The 18,149-nt window shown below is 41.9% G+C and overlaps 1 protein-coding gene across 2 annotated transcripts in view; it reads right to left on the bottom strand.

Moving 5' to 3' along the window:
* DPP10 (dipeptidyl peptidase like 10) overlaps positions 1–18,149 on the bottom strand; it is a 1,575,897-nt gene that overhangs the window by 42,324 nt on the left and 1,515,424 nt on the right. For both annotated transcript variants that reach the window (XM_086957361.1, XM_086957360.1), the window contains exons 22-24: positions 9,166–9,265; positions 4,966–5,024; positions 4,796–4,868 (exon numbers count right to left, since the gene is read on the bottom strand). In XM_086957361.1, the coding sequence (XP_086813487.1) occupies positions 4,796–4,868; positions 4,966–5,024; positions 9,166–9,265 (232 nt within the window). The remainder of the gene's footprint in view (positions 1–4,795; positions 4,869–4,965; positions 5,025–9,165; positions 9,266–18,149) is intronic.

The raw sequence follows: 18,149 nt of genomic DNA on the forward strand, positions 1-18,149 counted from the left end.
ACGCATACCACTACAACGCATGTCATTACAACGCATACCATTACAACGCATAACATTACTACACATAGTACCCTTACACTATCCAACACGTACCCTACTGTTGCACCCCCTGGAGTTAGAATAGTAATTTTTACCCCTACACTATCCAACACTTACCCTACTGTTGCACCCCCTGGAGTTAGAAGAGTAATTTTTGCCCCTACACTATCCAACACTTACCCTACTATTGCACCCCCTGGAGCTAGAATAGTAATTTTCACCCCTACACTATCCAACACTTACCCTACTATTGCACCCCCTGGAATTAGAATAGTAATTATTACCCCTACACTATCCAACACTTACCCTACTGTTGCATCCCCCCTGGGGTCAGAATAGTAATTTTTACCCCTACACTATCCAATGCTTACCTTACGTGCAATGTAATGTTATGCGTTGTAATGGTATGCGTTATAAAGGTAGTATGCGATGTAATGGGAATGCGTTGTAAAGGTAGTTTTTAAAATTTCGTTGTAATGGCATGCGTTGTAATGGATGTTGCGTTATAAAAAATGCTTTGAAAAGGTATGCGTTGTAAAAGTATGCGTTGTAACATCATACATCTCTTTTGAGTGATAGAGATATCAATGTGTTGGAGGGTTGGCTACATATTGATTGCGCTGTTTTAATTCTGAATTTGTAAGTATATAAGGTCAACATACAAGTAATTAAAACAAATTCTAATGAAGTGATAAAAATAGAAATTTGTAAAAGAAGGAGAGCGAGACAGATGGGAAAACGTAAGAAATGCAGGAAGTAAGAATTCACCAGCAGCCTCTTAAGAAAATCTTTAGGAAGAACTCTTATTTTCCACAAATCAACCACTGGGTTCAGCCGCGGTCTTTAGTGGGAGGACCTGCAGGGTGGTGATGTGGGGAGGGGCAGGGTGGGGGGTAGCAAATGTATGGATTACGGAGTTTTACAGGTAAGTAAACATATAAATAAATAAATCGAATTTCGTTGCTTGAACTGCATCACCAAATGCGATGCAGTGCGTGCAACAAACTTTGTTTTATTTATTTATATGTTTACTTACCTGTAAAACTCCATAATCCATACATTACTACCCCCACCCTGCCCCTCCCCCTCCCCACATCACCACCCTGCAGGTCATCCCACTACCGACCGCAGCTGACCGGGTTTTCTCAACTTGCCTGGAGTGAGATGATGTTAGTTATATGGCATATGTTTTTACAAATAGTTGGACAAGGTGGGAAAAGGAATTGTACAGCAGATCATACTGGTGCCAAATCAAAAATGGGTCCACACTATGAACAAGTTAGCGCCTGCAGACAGACACCCAGCAGCAGCCGGCACAGGTAAGTGCGGTGAGGCGGGCAGGGAGCATCGGGGGAAAGCCACCAGATGACGCAATTGGTATTATTTATTCATTGATTTAAACCTATTTTGTCTTCTGTCGACTTTCTAGTGCCCCATCGCCCACCGCGTTTACCTGTGCCGGATGCTGCTGCAGACACAGCAATGGGCTGTGAGACAGACGCTCCTGAAATCCTGTTCTTTCCATTGCATACACTAACTCAGTAACACTGCAAGATATAACACAAGCTGTCAGGGAAGGGCGCAGCAGTTGTCTCTATGTATTTCCCAATGTTATTTTCACAGCTCATATACCGCCCAATAGAAGATTAACATTACCTGGATATATTGATATGGTCACATTTGCATTCAGATTGCATTGAAAAGTGTGCAGTTAGCAGCTGCCTCGATCTATTTAGGTATTATAGCCCATCTCATTAGCTTTGCTGCTATACATTTTAAATAGCTGCCATGCATTGGAGAATAAAAAGAATTACAAACATTATTTGAAATGAAATTGTCAATGTTTTTACTCATGGCGTTATGGATATTATATTTTTAACAGTTATATTTTCTTTTATCTTGTTTCTGAAATCAATGTGGTTTTTTTCCAGCCACCTTCCTGAATGACCTTTCAACTCCTTGCCCCCAATTGAATCTGAGATTACGTTCTTTTTGCCCCACCTTCCACCACTTATTTCTCATTTTCTTATCCTTTTTTCCTAAACCACTTCAAATCTTCCCTACATGTTTAACTCTTTCCTCAATAATCTCCTGAGTTTACAATTTAATGGATGTCATTAAAAACGGGTTTTCAAGCACAAATTGCTAATCTTTTAATTGTTCTGCTTGTCTTCTTTAATCTTGAATATTGATCCATATTACTAGTATTAAGGTGTGTTTGCTGATACTACAAGCCAGATCATTTGGTATGCAACTATTGCCCTTGTGTTGCCTTTTATCAATTCACCCATTTTACTTGTACCTCTTCTTCCATTTACCTGGAAACTGTGGAAGATGTGTGAACTATTTCAGTTGACCCTGGGAAAAATATCCCAGCCATATGTATGACCTTCAAAACGTTTTTTTAAGTCTAGTTTTGGTTAAGAAAAGATATGTGAGCCTTTTATTGCCAATTAAAAAAATCAGAGCAACTTCAAATGACTTGCTAACTTTGCCCCGCACTACGATGGTGGTCGGTCGGACTGTCGACCATCATCCTTTCAGGCACCTGCCCAATTTGGATAAGACCGCCATGCAGATAGCTGTAAAAAAAAAAAATTCTACTGTAGCTTGTGCTGTGGCCCAGTAAAAAGGCTCAGCACAAGCCGCAGTACAAGAAAGGCACCATGATGTGCCTGGCACACAGTGCATGGGTGTGTGGAGGAGGCAGGTCCACGGGGGATCAAGCCCTGCTTGTGACCCCCAAAGTCTGTTTCCATCTACCTATTCATGGTGTTCATGGTGGTGGAACAGTCGGAAAGGGATATCCTAATCCCTACGATAATGCCTGCGCAGGTACCGCCTCCATTGCAGGGTTAGGAAGACAACCCCCATCTTTGATCCTGTTGGAGGTGGCGGTCTTACCCCAACGTCTGCAGTCTGACTCCCTGCATTGTAATACAGTGGTCGGACTGATGTACTCAAGAGCGGGTGGACCGCTAGCGATGGCCTGTTGGTGGTAGTATGCCTGCCATTGTAATGAGAGCCTATGTTTTTTCTCCATATATACAATTTAAATCTGTCCCCCCATGTAAGAGCCTTTTTTCTTACAACCACATCAGTTTGTGAAAGGAGGGGATGTTTCTGTCCCCTTTGCAGCCTACAAAGGGGTTTATACATGTCTTTGACAGAAGTAAATCTCTTACATTTTATAGTGTCCAAAGGGGTCAGAAAATAGTCTGAGAATAAGTACTGATGTGTAGGTTTGTGAATGTGTAAAAATGTCCCCAAGTGTAACAGCCCCTCACAATCTATAGGTGTAGAACTACTCACACAAAAACATTAATCAAAGTCGTTCCTTTTGTGAATTTGAAAACTATGGTCCAGATTAGCAAACATTTTGCTCTGAGTTAGCTTCACAAAAGGGATGCAAACCTTCGTGAAATATTTTTTTATTTACTTTCTACTGTGAACCTTGTTTTGCCCTAGAGAGTTCCCTATAAGTAGCGCAAAGCAGTGCTACTCGGCATCAATGGGGTGTTCCATTAGTGATACCTGGGCATTCCCATGCAGCCACTCATGGTTTTTGACACAAAAACATTCATAGCAATGATCGTGGGCAGTGTTCCAAAAAATAATGCCACTTTAAAGCAGGCGATAAAAAGGAGCAATACTTTTAGTTCACATAACTTCCCTCATCACATGTTTGCTGCCCTGTAGAGTAAACATCAAAAGTGGAAATATTCTTAAAGTTAGTTTAAGTCTAGTATTTTGAACTGGAAGGCTATCATTCCAGTACAAATCCTATGCAACACTCACGAAGACACCCTAGCACTATGAAACAAAGACACTTTTGCACCGTGGAACTCCAGTAGTACTACTTTACTTACTCATAAAAGTGGTACAAACAGGCGCAAAATGTTTTCTTAAGTTTACTTTCCAATGCAAATCTTGTTTTAAACTAGAAAGTTCCCTCTAAGTAACAAAAAAGGCAGTGCTACTCAGCATCGAGGAGTTGTTCCATTGGTGGTACATGGGCATTCCCATGCAGCAACTCATGGTTTTTGAGGCAAAAACTATATCTATCAACAATAGCAGGCAGCGTTTTGCACCAAAAAATAATGCCAGTGTAAACAGACCTTACAAAGGAGAAATGCTTTTATTTGTCATAACTTTTCCCACTTCACGTGTGCTGCACTGTACAACAACTTCTGATGTGGGAAAAGGTTTAAAGTTAGTCTAACTAGAGTATTTCGTACTGAAAGTCTGTCCTTCCAGGACAAAACCTATGTAACACTCACGCAGACTCCCTTACACTATGGAGCAGAGACACCCTTGCACTATGGTAGTCTTGTAGTACTGCTTTACATACTCAGAAATGTCTATATGAATTAGGCTCATTGGGTATGAAGGTTTTGTCTTGATCTGCCGTTCCAATGTGCGGTTTTAATTATTTCTACTCCTGTCCATTGTTCTCTATCTCAGGTATTTATAGAAGCAGTTTGTATTTCCTTATCTCCAAGTGCTCCTAACTTTATTCTGAAAAAACACAAGTAATTAAACCTGTTCCTTCATTCCAAAATCGGTTTGTTGATAATTGCTATCATAATTTGTTACTATATTAACCAACACCTAGTTTCTGTTTCATTTCCTAGTCATTTCACGAATAAATATTGATCCTTACTGTTGTTGACAGTATTTATTTATTTTGCAATCTCAAAATCTTTGACCAAAGAGTTTATATCTCAATAAAGTGAAATAAAAAATGTGTACTCACCATCAGCTGTTCCATGAATAATTAACAAATTCTCTTCTTTAAAGCCATGTATGTTGTGTAAAACACTAGATGCCTACAGAAACAAATATATATGCATTGATAAAGGTTTACATTGTTTATAGTCTAATATAATAATAATAATAATAATAATTCAAATGAAAAAGCCATACTTGATATGTATTATCGTCCTTTGTGGGAACGCCAAGATATCTTTCTGAAAATGATGATGCTGAAAAATTAATAAAAGATAGTTTCAAAATGGTATTAATATGATACATCTCTATGGTCAGAATAATAACCTTACAAGCAATCCATACACTTTTAAAGAAATAGATATGTAACTAAAATGTGTTATGAGCAAAAGTATAGGATTGAAAAATATTTTGTACTATAGCAGGATATATAAACTTCTTGTCCTTGTAAACGAGAGACTGAGATGTATGATCAATATTACCCATATATAGGCTAAACTACCACCTGCAGTACATTATAGCAACATTACAAAGGCCTTGTTCCCTAATAAGGTCATGGAACTCCGTGGTCGGGCCACAGAAAAGTGGTCCAGATATCTTATTGTGAACTCCTTTTCCGAGGTAGAGTGTTTAAAAATGAGAGAGAAAATTACTTTCATTTTGCGAGTCTCAGTATTTATATCAATTCTGTCTGTTTTCACCATTGTAATCCATCTCTAACTGATAAACCGGCTACTGAATATGAAGTGAAATTTGTGCAATTGCCTATGCATTTCGGATGGACGTTTTGTGAGCTCTCACATTCACTACAGATTTGTTCTTCAAACGGTCTAAAAAGCAAGAAGAAGGGAGGCTATTAGGAGTGGAACCTCTGAGACAAACTCTCACAAGGAGTGCCTAATGCACATGATCTTTTTTGAGTCCGTTAAAGGGACATGTCAAAGGGACTGTTAAAGTGGGAGTGCTTTTGGCAAGTGTATTCACTTAGAATGTGGAGAATAAATGGGTGATAACAAGTTAATGTACTTTTAGGAAAATATACACAATGATGCCTGGGCTGTGGATATCATCCTGTTGCACATCCCACTCCCTGTGCTCAATGAAAAAACATATTTATTAAACTGTTAAGATTAAAGCCCCGTTCTAATGTTTGAGGTTGAACCTAGCGGCAGCGCGCAGACTGTTGTTGTAGAGTATGGGAGAGAAGCAGTCCCCACTCTCCTCCCATATTTTTCATTGGCTTGTGTCATTGTCTTTCATAAATGCTGCCTTCGGATTTGTTAATAGGCTTGGTAGTCCCTCCTTAGAACGGCCTTGTCTTCATTAATTCCCTCCTAAGGCGCCTGGCCCCTTTACTTAGGTTGTTTCATGGGACATTTTATTTAGTCTGGAAGCACTATTTACTTTATTGAGTTTCTCTTACTGCAGGCCGGACATGAGCTGCTTCAGCTGAAACCACTTGTATTTTTTTAAGCAGCACAGCCCCCCGTAACACGGGTGCCTGCTTTCAATTACTTTCCCGCATTATCTTGTGTCTGTTTCAACCCTCCCAAGTAAAATGGATTTAGAAATGATTAGCAAATTAAGCCATGTGAATTCCAGGTAGCACATATTATTGTGCCAATGGGCTGAAGCTGACATCAGCACATTTGTGCTACATGTCATCTGTACTAAAGCCACCTGACAGGTTGTTTTCAAAAGCCTGTTTTGTTAACAACACCACCACCAATACCACCACTATCACCACCAGCAATACCACAACCATCACTACCAACATCATCAATACCTCCACCTCTACCAGTACCACCACCACCAATACCATCACCACCAATACCACTACCACCACCACCACCAATACCACCACCACCACCAATACCACCAACACCATCAATACCACCACATCCACCACCACCAATACCACAACAAATACCACCACCACCAATACCACCACTACCAATGCCACCACCAATACCAATACCAACACCACCACCAATAACACCAATACCACAACCAATACCAATACCACCACTAATGCCAATACCACCAACACCAATACCACCATCACCAATACCACCATCACCACCAATACCACCACTAATACCATTAATACCACCAATACCACCACCACCACTAATATCACCACCACCAATACCACCACCATCAATACCACCACCATCAATACCACCACCACTAACACCACCACCACTGCCACCACCAATATCAACACCAATGCATCACCATCATTGCAACTACCACCAATACCCCGCCACCAATACAACCACCAACATTACCACCACCGCCAATACCAGTACCACCACCACCACCACCACCAATACCAGTACCACCATCAATACCAGTACTACCACCCCCACCAATACCAGTACCACCATCAATACTAGTACTACCACCACCACCAATACCACCACCACCAATACCAATACCAATACCAACACCAATACCATTACCACCATCAAGCACCACTACCAATACCATCACCACCACCACCACCAATACCACTACCAATACCACCACCAAAAATACCACCAATGACACCACCACCACAAATACCACCACCACTAATTCCACCACCACCCATACCACCAATGCCACCACCAATACCAATAACACCACCTCAGTGACTCTCACTCGATAGCAATCTCAGGGGCACTGTACGAGACCAGAGCTGCATCCGAGACCATCCCTCCCTCTCTCCATGCCTGCCATAAAGCACAGCCCACCCTGCACCAGGAGGTGAAGCAAGGGCCCTACTACAGCTGGAGTATTTTTATTAGGACAAAGATATCAATGACATTGTACAATGCCACACTGCACACACAAAGCACAGAGAGGGCAGGAAATACCCCCCCCCCCCCTCCTGCTCTTCCTCCTGAGCCACGACAGTGTTATCACAGAGCGAAAGGCGTTGGAGTGCTTTGTTAGTGTTTATAGTTCGGACCATGTGTAACTCTCACTTCACACTTTGTGTCTGTGTAATCTACAATACTTACACATCTTCTTCACTGCACTATTTATCACTACTTTGAAGACATCACAGCCTGATCTCTTCCTCTGATATTTACAATCTAACAAGTAGTCGAGAAGGCCATATATTACAAAGCAATAGGTCTCGCATTTGCGAGAGTTTAAACTATTAGTATCTTAAATGACAATGTGTTTTGTTTATGTTTAAAAACCTAAAACATAAATAAAAGTCATTGTCATTTACAATGCCAATAGCTCAAACTTGCGTGAATGCGAGACCTATTGCATTGCAAAGGATTGTTTGTGGATATCGATTGCTCCACTCTATGTTACAAATGTGCAGAAACTACTCCAACATCAGTTTACAGGATCACTGCTAACAAACAAATGTTTGGTGGCATCTTCAAAGGCAAACTGTTCACCAATTATGTTACTTTAACAAGGAGTTTGGTAATGCTGGGTTTAAAGAATTTTCCTTAGAGAACTGACACTGAGAGCACTGATTTAATTCTGAATGGCTCCAATAATCCTCAAAGAAAGACATAGAGAGGCTATTGTGGGGTATAGAAGAAGGCCACTAAAATCTGCGCATCCGATTACGCAGCCTGGAAGTTAGTGAAGGTAAGAGAATGTTAACCTATAGGCTATCATATTAGCCTATCAGACTCAATCAGATTCCGAGTTAAAAAAACAATGTAATGTTCTCCATCTCTTTGTTTATTGGTTAAATGAATAACATTTGTAAGGATGTTTTATAAAATCGTTTAATAGTGCTAAAATATGAATGTGGATACAACAAAAATAAATATTGCAAAATATACCGCTATTCTCACTTTTTTACATGTATTTACTCTGCCACCATTCAAAACGTCTCTGTTGTTGATTGCATTCCACTTCTGTGTATGAACTGTAAAACCTTTCCTTTAATGTTACAGAGAACAGACTGTGAGATTTAAGATCATGACAGACACCAACAAATCTAGAAACAGTTCGGCTTATATCTTAGTTTGGCATGCTTCTGCCAATATATATCAATCGATAAAAAGCTCTCTGATGTAAATTATTTTAATCACATTTCAGGCTATTCTTTCTATTATGTGCTTCAAGAATATTTCTTCTTTTATTTGCAATAGATGCAAACAACATTAGCGCAAAGATGTTTTTCCATCTTGAGGCACATTAAAATTAGAACTTATAGCTTTTCCAAAGCTGGTTCAGTCAAATGCTCTGAGCCAAAATTTGCAGTTCCCATGGTCTAATTGCTCTACAGAAATATTACAGAAAGGCCTTGGTCACTTCTGAAACGTTTGTACATCTGCCAGTGTTTGAGAAAGATCGTGTGTGTGCTCACGAAATGTCTTTCTATTACCTATTTTAAGTAAACATTGTAACACAACACAGGTTGAGTGCACTTACCATAGAATTTCATATCTGTAATTGGCGCAACCAGTGCTCCACATTTGAAAATTCTCTCACTTGATTTTAGGATCATTGATGCAATGTAACCTCCATATCCCTGCCAAAAAAAACAATTAGATGGTGTGAATATTGTTTGCGTTAGTTTGTATTCCAATCAAGGTGATATATTCTAGTTTATGAGCACAAATTTGATTTTTTTTTATTTTAATATCAAAGAGTGAACCAAAGTGCAATCCTTCAACTTGATTATTTGAGCACAATTCCTGTCATCGTGTATCCAGCCCATAATGCATGTGCAGACAGGAGAAGCACCACGCCGGTCCCTTTTTTTGTGCTCCTTCCAAGAAACTGGCAAATAACAGAACTATTGTAAGCTGTGCACCCATATCTGCCCTTGCATTTGGGGCCAGATTTACGAATATGTTGTGTCATGGTTGTACCACTTTTGTAGCGCATTCATGATGCAAAATGCAAGTAGATATTTACACAGCCACGGAAGGGTTTTGCGCCGACCTGCGTGGCTTTGTAAAAAACATTTAATGCAATGCAGCAGCTACATTTAATTCTGGGAGACATTCCATTGGCGCAAAATGGGCGTTCCTATGCGTAAACCATTGATTTCACAGAATCCCAGATTTACAAAGGTTTGGAAACATGGGATTACATGAAATCACTACGTGTCACAGAAGATTTCAAAGCAAGGAGAAAAATCTTTTTTTCTCCTTGTTATTTCCTCTTTCTATGTGTGCTGAAATATGCAGCACACTAGAAAAAGAAAATGGCTCAAGAGATTCTTTTTGTGTGGGAAGGAATCTCTTCCTGCACAAAAAGAATTCTCCTTGAAATGCAAACACCGTTGCACCATGGCGCAAGGTGACCATGGGTAGCTTGGTAAATCTCATCAAGATTTTGCATCACCCTTGCATCACAGTTCCTGGTGCAAGGTCGACGCAAAACTTTGAGAAATCTGATCTGAAGTATATTGTTAACCTTATAGAACCTGACTACACAATTGATGTACAGATTGTAAAGATCTGACCATGGAATTTGCTCATGTCGAAGTGGCACAGTGGAACAATACGGATGGTATATCTGTAATTTAGGATTGAGGTCCAGATTGATCAAAGTTTTGCATCGTTCTTGCGTCACACAAGGTAACAGAAGAGCGATGAAAAACCTAGATGAGATTTGCCAAGCAACACAAGGCCACCTTGTGTGGCCCTGCACAGCTTGGTAAATCTGGAATAACGCAAGGCAGTACAAAATTCCTCGCCTTATTCTACCTGGTTGGGACATTACATGGATAAAGTGTGGGTGTTCTGACACAGCCATCCATGTATTCTGAGGTACTTCCATATTTACCAACACTAGTGGACCCAGAGATGCGTCAGAATGGTATGTCTTGCCACCAGAGGTGCAACGCAGAAAAAATATCTTTATTTCTCCATGTTTTTTCTTCTTTTTAAGTGTGCTACATTCTGCAGCACATTTAGAAAGAGAAATATGCCTCTAAGGATTGTTCATTTGCAGGAAGGTGTCCCTTCCTGCAAAAATCAACCCTGTCTGTAAACCAGGCCTCATTGCTCCATGGCACAAGGGTGCCTGCATTGGTGCTAGGCTGCTAATTGTGCACCAGGGAGGACGTAGTTTGGCATTATGGGATAAGCTGATCACACGAGGAACAGAGTCAAGACTGATTTGCATATGGCTGGGTCTAAACTGGGGTGGTGTGGTGAGCAAAAGAATCTTGGCTTAAACCCAGATCTTTTTGACTGGGGGTGAATGTTTGCTTTGTTAAGCATTCCTTCTATCATTTGTTCCTTTTGCTTTTGTTGTCCTAAGTGGGCAAGGTATGCCCAGACGTGAGTCCTGTGCTCACTGCACCACTGGATTTAAGCTAGCCTGGCTGATGAGGGGTGATGCCCTGAAACCGGTTCTAGGATGCTTGTTTCTGGTCCAGGGAGAGCCTGGCTTGGAATTTCGGGCTGAACTGTTCCCATGAGAACAGGGTCAAGACGGATTTGCATATGGCTTGGTCCAAAGAGCACACGAACAATGGATTATAACCACATCTTTGTGACTGAGGGTGAATGTTTGCATTGTTCAGCATTCAGGCCTATATTTGTTCCTTTTGCTGCTCCAATGAAATGGCACAGTTGACTACAATTACTTGTAAAAGAAACATCTAGGCACAGTGCGTTCAGTTCTTGGTGACAGAGAGTTGTTTGGTCACCTTATTCTAAAAGAAATTGGAACTGCATTCTGTCTAGTGAGGCCTATTGTTTCCAGTCAGTTTTTTTGTCATTAATCGAGTGACAATACAGCTGTTGTTTTTTCTGGTTATATATGATCTAACTTTCAGAAATCCATATATAACTGCTGGATGCATTAGAAGACATCGGCAATTGATCAGCTGAAGTTTACCCTGAACATAAAAATGTAATAGAGGTTTTAATAACCACCACATGTTTCGGGTGTCTCTGGGCATGCACCAACAAAAACATTTAGACACATATTTTATTACTTATTTGGTCTTAGTCAATCAAATCACTCCTTACAGGAAGTTCAGACACAGGCCAAGACAAATAGCTTCCACAAGGCTTTGGATGTAGCTCATGAGTGCTAAAGTAACACCTCACTCAAAATGTCTGTGGGTGGAGTTCTTAGCCATGGAAGTGTGGTTTCTGTCAAACCATCTCCTAAATATTCAATGACAAGATAATTTACAATGGCACCCAATATGAAAAGATACATCGATGTTGTTGGGGGCACCATTTGTCAGTCCTGGTCTTTCTTTGTTTCAACAAGAAAGGGCATTATGAGAGTCATGCCAGCTGACCAATAAGACTTTTGCGATTGCATCCTTGACAGCAACTGCCCATCCATAAGGGTGGAGGGACCACGCCCTGCACCTTTTGTGCATAAGGAGCATTTTTTAGGCTGAGCTAAGGTCAGCCTGACAGACAATCTTCAGGTCAGACCACCAGGAGCAAGGCTATAGCTAAATACGCAGACGCCTGGCTGTCTGAGCAGAACTTTCTGGATGGAGGATGTCACAGCTCCTGTGGGAATTATTTCTCAGTTTATCAAAAGTCTTCTAGTCCCTCCCCCTAGTGACGAGAGGGAGTGTCAGTGATAGCCTCACATCTGGGCTCTTCTGTTTTAAGGCCTGAAAAGCCCAGGACCAAATGGCTGTCTGTCACTGACACCTCATCACTGAGAGGGGTGGATCAGTAGTCTCACTGAGCCCATCCCTGTCTGTGATAAGATAGAGACATCTGCCTCCACGCATTGGCTGACCTAAGGTGAGCCAATGAGTGGAGGCAGAAGTCCCAACCCTCCTGGCTCCTACAAGGCTTTTCTCCCCAAGAGCTGCAGCAGGTAAGTGTTGTGTTTTAATTGACTATTTGGTGTGTGTGTATGTATGAATCTATGTGCATTTGTGAGTGTTGTGAATGTGTGTTTGTTGGTGTCTGCATGTTAATGTATGGGTGGAAGTGATAGTGCATGTATATGTGTGCCCACCATCTCCACTCTTTAAGCTGAACTCACCTGCCACCACTGGTCCTTTGTGGCAAAGAGTCATCTGGAAAGCTTAATTGTTACTCTATGGAAACTGTTCGTTGGGTGTCAGCTGAAAACTATCACCTTTATCCCCTCTAGCTGACTTTCTAGGCAATACTTTAGTCAAATAGCATAAGGCTGGAAGTCTTCAATGGCTTGCTTATCTCTAAACCCAACACTGCCCTAAAAAGTGCTGCTTGGACCTTATCCAATGTCACTGGGAGTTGTGAAACTTCAGACATGATGAAAGCAATGTTAGTCACCAGGTGTAGTGTTAATATTTTTGGGTGATAAGATATATCTCAAGGTACCCAAGTATTCATATAATAGAATTTCTTCTTTGTATCCTTGAACTTTGTCCTTGCACCGTAGTATTGCATTGTGTTAGAAGCTGGCCTGGTATATGATGTCCACTTATGTAAGTGGCCACCTTGCACCAGTCCAGACAACCCTTATGGTGATTTAAGAGGTCTTAACCAACCTTAGAAAGCTCTCTAAGTGGTAACTGTTGAGAGCAGACTTTAGGCTTAGTCTAGGAGGAGTGTAAAGCAGCTTGTTTTACCAGAATACAATCTTATAGTATATATTAAGTGAAAAGAACCACTTCAAATATTTATAAAATTATGTATTTATTATATAATACTCTCTAGTACGTTCAAATATCTCCTACATGGAGATAAACACAATGCACACAATACTTTAACAAAGAAACACAGTAACTAACACATAATGCACAGTGGACCCAGGGGCGGGACCAAACCATGTACTAAGAAAGTGGTATAAGAATCATGACTCGGGTCAAGACAATGTTGAGAGGGCTTGAAAGTGATGGGGACTGAAGGAACCATTCAAGGTGAGTAGATAGGGACCTCACTGAGAGCATGGGCAGAGTGGGAACACAACTGCGTGCCCCCTATAACTCTACGGGTAAGTCGCGATTGGATATTTAAAGATTAAGGACCCTTCCCAGTGGACCCTAAAGAAACCCTGTGGAAGACAGAAGGTTAGAGAGCTACCCCACACATGGATACCCTAGTACCCACGTTACCCACACCAGGGAAGCTGAGTGCATACGTGTGAAGTGGTGTCAGAAACCACATTTCAACCCAAAGGCGGACTTCAGGAAAGTGCTGCTGCTGAAGAAGGAGAAAGTGTCCGGAGGAATCCGAATGTGGATTCAAGATGAGAGATACCTGCAAACAGAGGGAACAGAGTCTATGTCACTCAGGAGTGACCAGGAGACTTGGAAGACGAATGCCCTCTGATGTCGGGTTTTGCAGGATGGATGATGATGACCTTGACTCAGCACCTGTGAGGACCAGGCGATGCTGAGGAGAACCAGGAGCCATGCACGAGCTGTCCCACAGAGGATTTTGAGTGCTGGGGGGTTGGTGTCTGGCAGGAGCACCAACAAGCCTAGGCAAATGTAACCAACACAGGAATTGAAGAAGGAGCAATGTTGGGACCAGCAAGATCCAGGGGACTCACCAAGAGCAAGGGAGTCAGGGCAGCCTGCATAGCAATCAGGGGAGCCCAATAAAAAAGTGTCACCCTAAAATGGACCCACAGGACGGAGGCACTGGAGTCGCAAGACGACTTCAAGCAACTCACTAAAAGATGCAGGCCACGATGTACAACAATGCGGTGTGACTGAAGATTCTGGTCTCTGGAGATTCTCGAGCTGGGGGCTACTTGGATCCCTAAGATGTTCTTGGGTGTAGCCAACAAGCCTTTGCAACTGCAAGTTGACGAAGTGCACAGAGGTTCGGTTATTGCAACCCCCACAAGGGATGCAGGACTCAAACTTGGTGGGAGGGCAAGGCAGGCCCCGGGATCTGTGGAAAACCACCATCTGCGTTGCAGAACATTTCGAAGTCCGGAAGAGCTCAGGATCAGCAGACCGGTCGACTTAGTTGTGGTGCCTGTGGACGCAGGGGCGTGACTCCTTCACTCCAAGGCAGATTCCTTCAAATGTCTTTGATGCTTCACAGGCCTTGGAAGGTTCCTGTATGATGCAGAGGCCCAGACTATTCAGCAGACTGGAAGGGAGGAGAAGCAGGGGTGGACTGGTAAGTACGGGAATTGGGCAGTCCCCCGGTAGGCTGGATGGGGTGGGGGGCGGTTTTGGGACAGGGGGCAGGTCCTATTGTTGGGGCCGATTTTGCCGTGTCAGACCGACTGCATGAGTCAGAGACAGTGACATTAAGCACAACCAGTCTCAGCCAGCCCATCTCTTTCTGTCTTGCTCCTCACTTACTGAAAATCGTGACTTGAAGAAACAGTTCACAACCTCTCTTTCCTTCTTTCATTTGGATGCTTCCCTGTGAAATAGATCCAAAAAAGAAAAACATTCTTGCAGGAAATACCCTCTTTATGTCATTTTTCTAGTCCAAAGTGCAGCCACAGGATGGAGAGAAATAAAAAAATTTAAATATGAAAAATAAATACATAACTAAATAAAGCAAGACAGAGTGGTTGCAAAGTGGCCAGATTAGTTTTATTCACATCCAAACGCATCAGCCTCACTTTACAGACTTTGCAGTGAAACTCTACTTTTTTTTCTCGTCTTTCTTTGAACGGCATTGTTGTCCCCAGGTGGGGAAGTGCGCCATTCCTGGATCTATTGCAATACCTGGTTGATGGGTGGATTGGAAAACAAAATGTGTACCATGGCTCTCTGTTTATGTATGTGGTCTTTTTAAACCCTACTGCTTACGTTTTGTAAGGATATAAGCAATGGACATTGAAACAGTTCCCTTCAGGGCCCTGTAGTAATGTCCTTAACGTTTCAGGTAAAACCACTCGCTGATTTCTGAATAGTGAGTGAGAGATCGTTAAGGTAGCCATGTTGTTTCTGCTTACATTTCACATGCTTTACTTAATCTTGCATTCCCTATGAGAGTTTGCTTTCACTTTTTTTTTTAGGAAACATATTACTCTTATCAAGTGCATAATTTGAATTGAGCCACATCCAAGTGTTTATAGCAGGCACAATTAAGTTGTAGCCGAAGGCAGTGCGAGTTTCTCTCAGTGGGGCAGTATGGTGTTCAGTGGGGGAGAGGATGTGGCACTATGGCCAGAGCTGTCGAATTTGGAACTGGGGAACCACGTTCAGCCTTCATGACCAGTCCACCAGACCCCTCTCCTGAGGGAGATTATTCCCATGCTCGACCTTAGAAGGCCCCATTTGACCTTAGAAGACCTGATGTCTTAGCACAAGCAGTTGTACCCTCGTGGTTTCAATTGTGGGTTAACCTTGAAGGCCTGTCCACCACAATCCATACTAAAGTTAATCTCCAGTCTTGCTGGCAAGCCTACGAAGCAGCACACCCTAGAGCAACAGTGATCCAGTTACTGTGACTCTGTCACTGAGGTCACATGAACCTTGAGCAGGTTAGGGCGGTGCGAACGGTGTGACCGCACTGGGTACCTATTTCGGGTGGGTGAGCAATGTTGCAAGTATATTATGGTTTTAAAAAAACTAGCAGCCTCCTTCCTGGCCTCCAGCAATTTTCAGAAACAATAAAAATGTTATGATAACTTTGGTGATTAATGTTCTTCCTAGAGAGAGATCGAAGTTGTGTCTAGTGGAAGGGTTGACTCCTGGAAAGGTAGCACAGAGAGTTAATGTGCCTGCTGCAAAGAACATGTACCATGCAGATCACAAAGTGCACATTATGTTAATGAGGTTAGCAGTTTACTGATTTTGTTACCTGCAGTTTATAAGTTAAAATCCTAACAAAGAACAGTGAGCTATCAAACTATACTGCCTTCTAGTATGGTTGTCATGTAGCTTCTACACCTTGTAGTCCTTTGTTTTATGTAACATTTCCTATACAGTGAATTACACACATATAATTGATTGTCTCTTTGTAGTGTGTGATGTAAAGTGCTCTGACACTGCACACTGGTATGATTGGCGCTGTAAATCAAATGACATGCATCTGAGAAAGAGTGTGGTTAGGGAGACTTGAGGGGGACTGTTAAGGGGTGGTAGTGAGGGAGTTCGAGGCGTAGGTGATCATTGGGGGCACCAGCAAACATTGTTGCACAGGGCGACACCAGCACTAAAGCCTGCCCTGCCATCAAGGCCAGTCTACCTCACCCATTGGTACCTCCATTGGCTTTGTTTCAGCAGTAGTAGCTGCAACTCACCAAGGATCTGCAATGCAGGATTTGCACGCACACCAAACTAAGTTTGCAAACTTCATAGTCTCTCTGCTTCATGCACAAGCACTTTTAACATGTGCTGCCGTCTCTGGAGCCATTGGAATTATGCAGCAAAGGGGAACAAAATGATGCTGCAGTGTTGACTAAATTATGCAACAACAAAAAAGGCTGCAGAGTAATGCAATATATTGTCTTATACTTTATTATTTAGACATTTTTACACATATTAAGTCTCTGCAAAAATTCTGCCTCATTAGTATCAGTATAACATACAAATGCAGTAGTGAGAAAGGTGATCAGTCAACCTTTGCAAAGGGCCGTCCACTTTGCAGCAACTCAAGTCAAGTTTTTTAGTAACTTTTTATAAGTTTGAGCTACAAAAATGATTAGTTAAAACTGTAGGATTATGCAGTGGATGATGTATTATGTGGCAAATATGGCAGAGCCATAATTATATGGAAAACATTTGCAAACCAGGATATTTTGCCATTCATGTTTGAACTGCTCTTGTGGAAGAAGTAAGGAGAAGTGCTAATGGTAGAAACTGCATGGCTTTGAGACAAATGGCTTATGATTCCACTTTTCAAGCGTCTTTGGGACATTGTCTGATTGGAAATATATCCCACTTTGTGAACGTATTTAAATGGCAATAACTCCCATTAAGCCTTAAATAATCAAGTAAATCCATTGGTTGAATTAAATAACACAATAAGCTGTTACTGGTCGGTGAAATGCCAAACAAATACTAAAAATTGTGCTGTTTTGCACATTCTGGCCACACCTTTGACTCCGCCCACTAATTGAATCCTTGGGTTAGCTCCGCCCTCGAAGTCTCCGCACACAGTTCCCCTACATTTTTTCCCCCACTTCGACCACAGAGTAAACCGTTTATGCAGCGCCAAGCCATGCTTGAGGCGATGAGACCGGCACAGGCATCCTGTTGAGACAAACTGCGTCATTATTGTGGCTTGCTGTGTTTTGGTATGCTGGCTTTGTAGCACATCAGCATGGCCCTGCCTTCAGAGCATAATGAAAGGACTGCTCGGCAAAGAGGTGTTCAGTTATAAAGGGATGTGCGTCACATCAATATATTAAAAGTATGCAACATTTCACACATATTCAGGAATTTAAAAAAAGCTTTTCTATATGTTTTCATTTATTTTAATGATTTGCATAGCTCTGGTATGACGCCTGTATGTCTCTCTGCAGCCAGGGGCCCACCGCAGGCCTTTGCGGTGGTGTTGTTC

This window comes from Lissotriton vulgaris, chromosome 2_1 (assembly GCF_964263255.1).
Source record: "Lissotriton vulgaris chromosome 2_1, aLisVul1.2, whole genome shotgun sequence".
In the NCBI taxonomy this organism is placed as follows: domain Eukaryota; kingdom Metazoa; phylum Chordata; class Amphibia; order Caudata; family Salamandridae; genus Lissotriton; species Lissotriton vulgaris.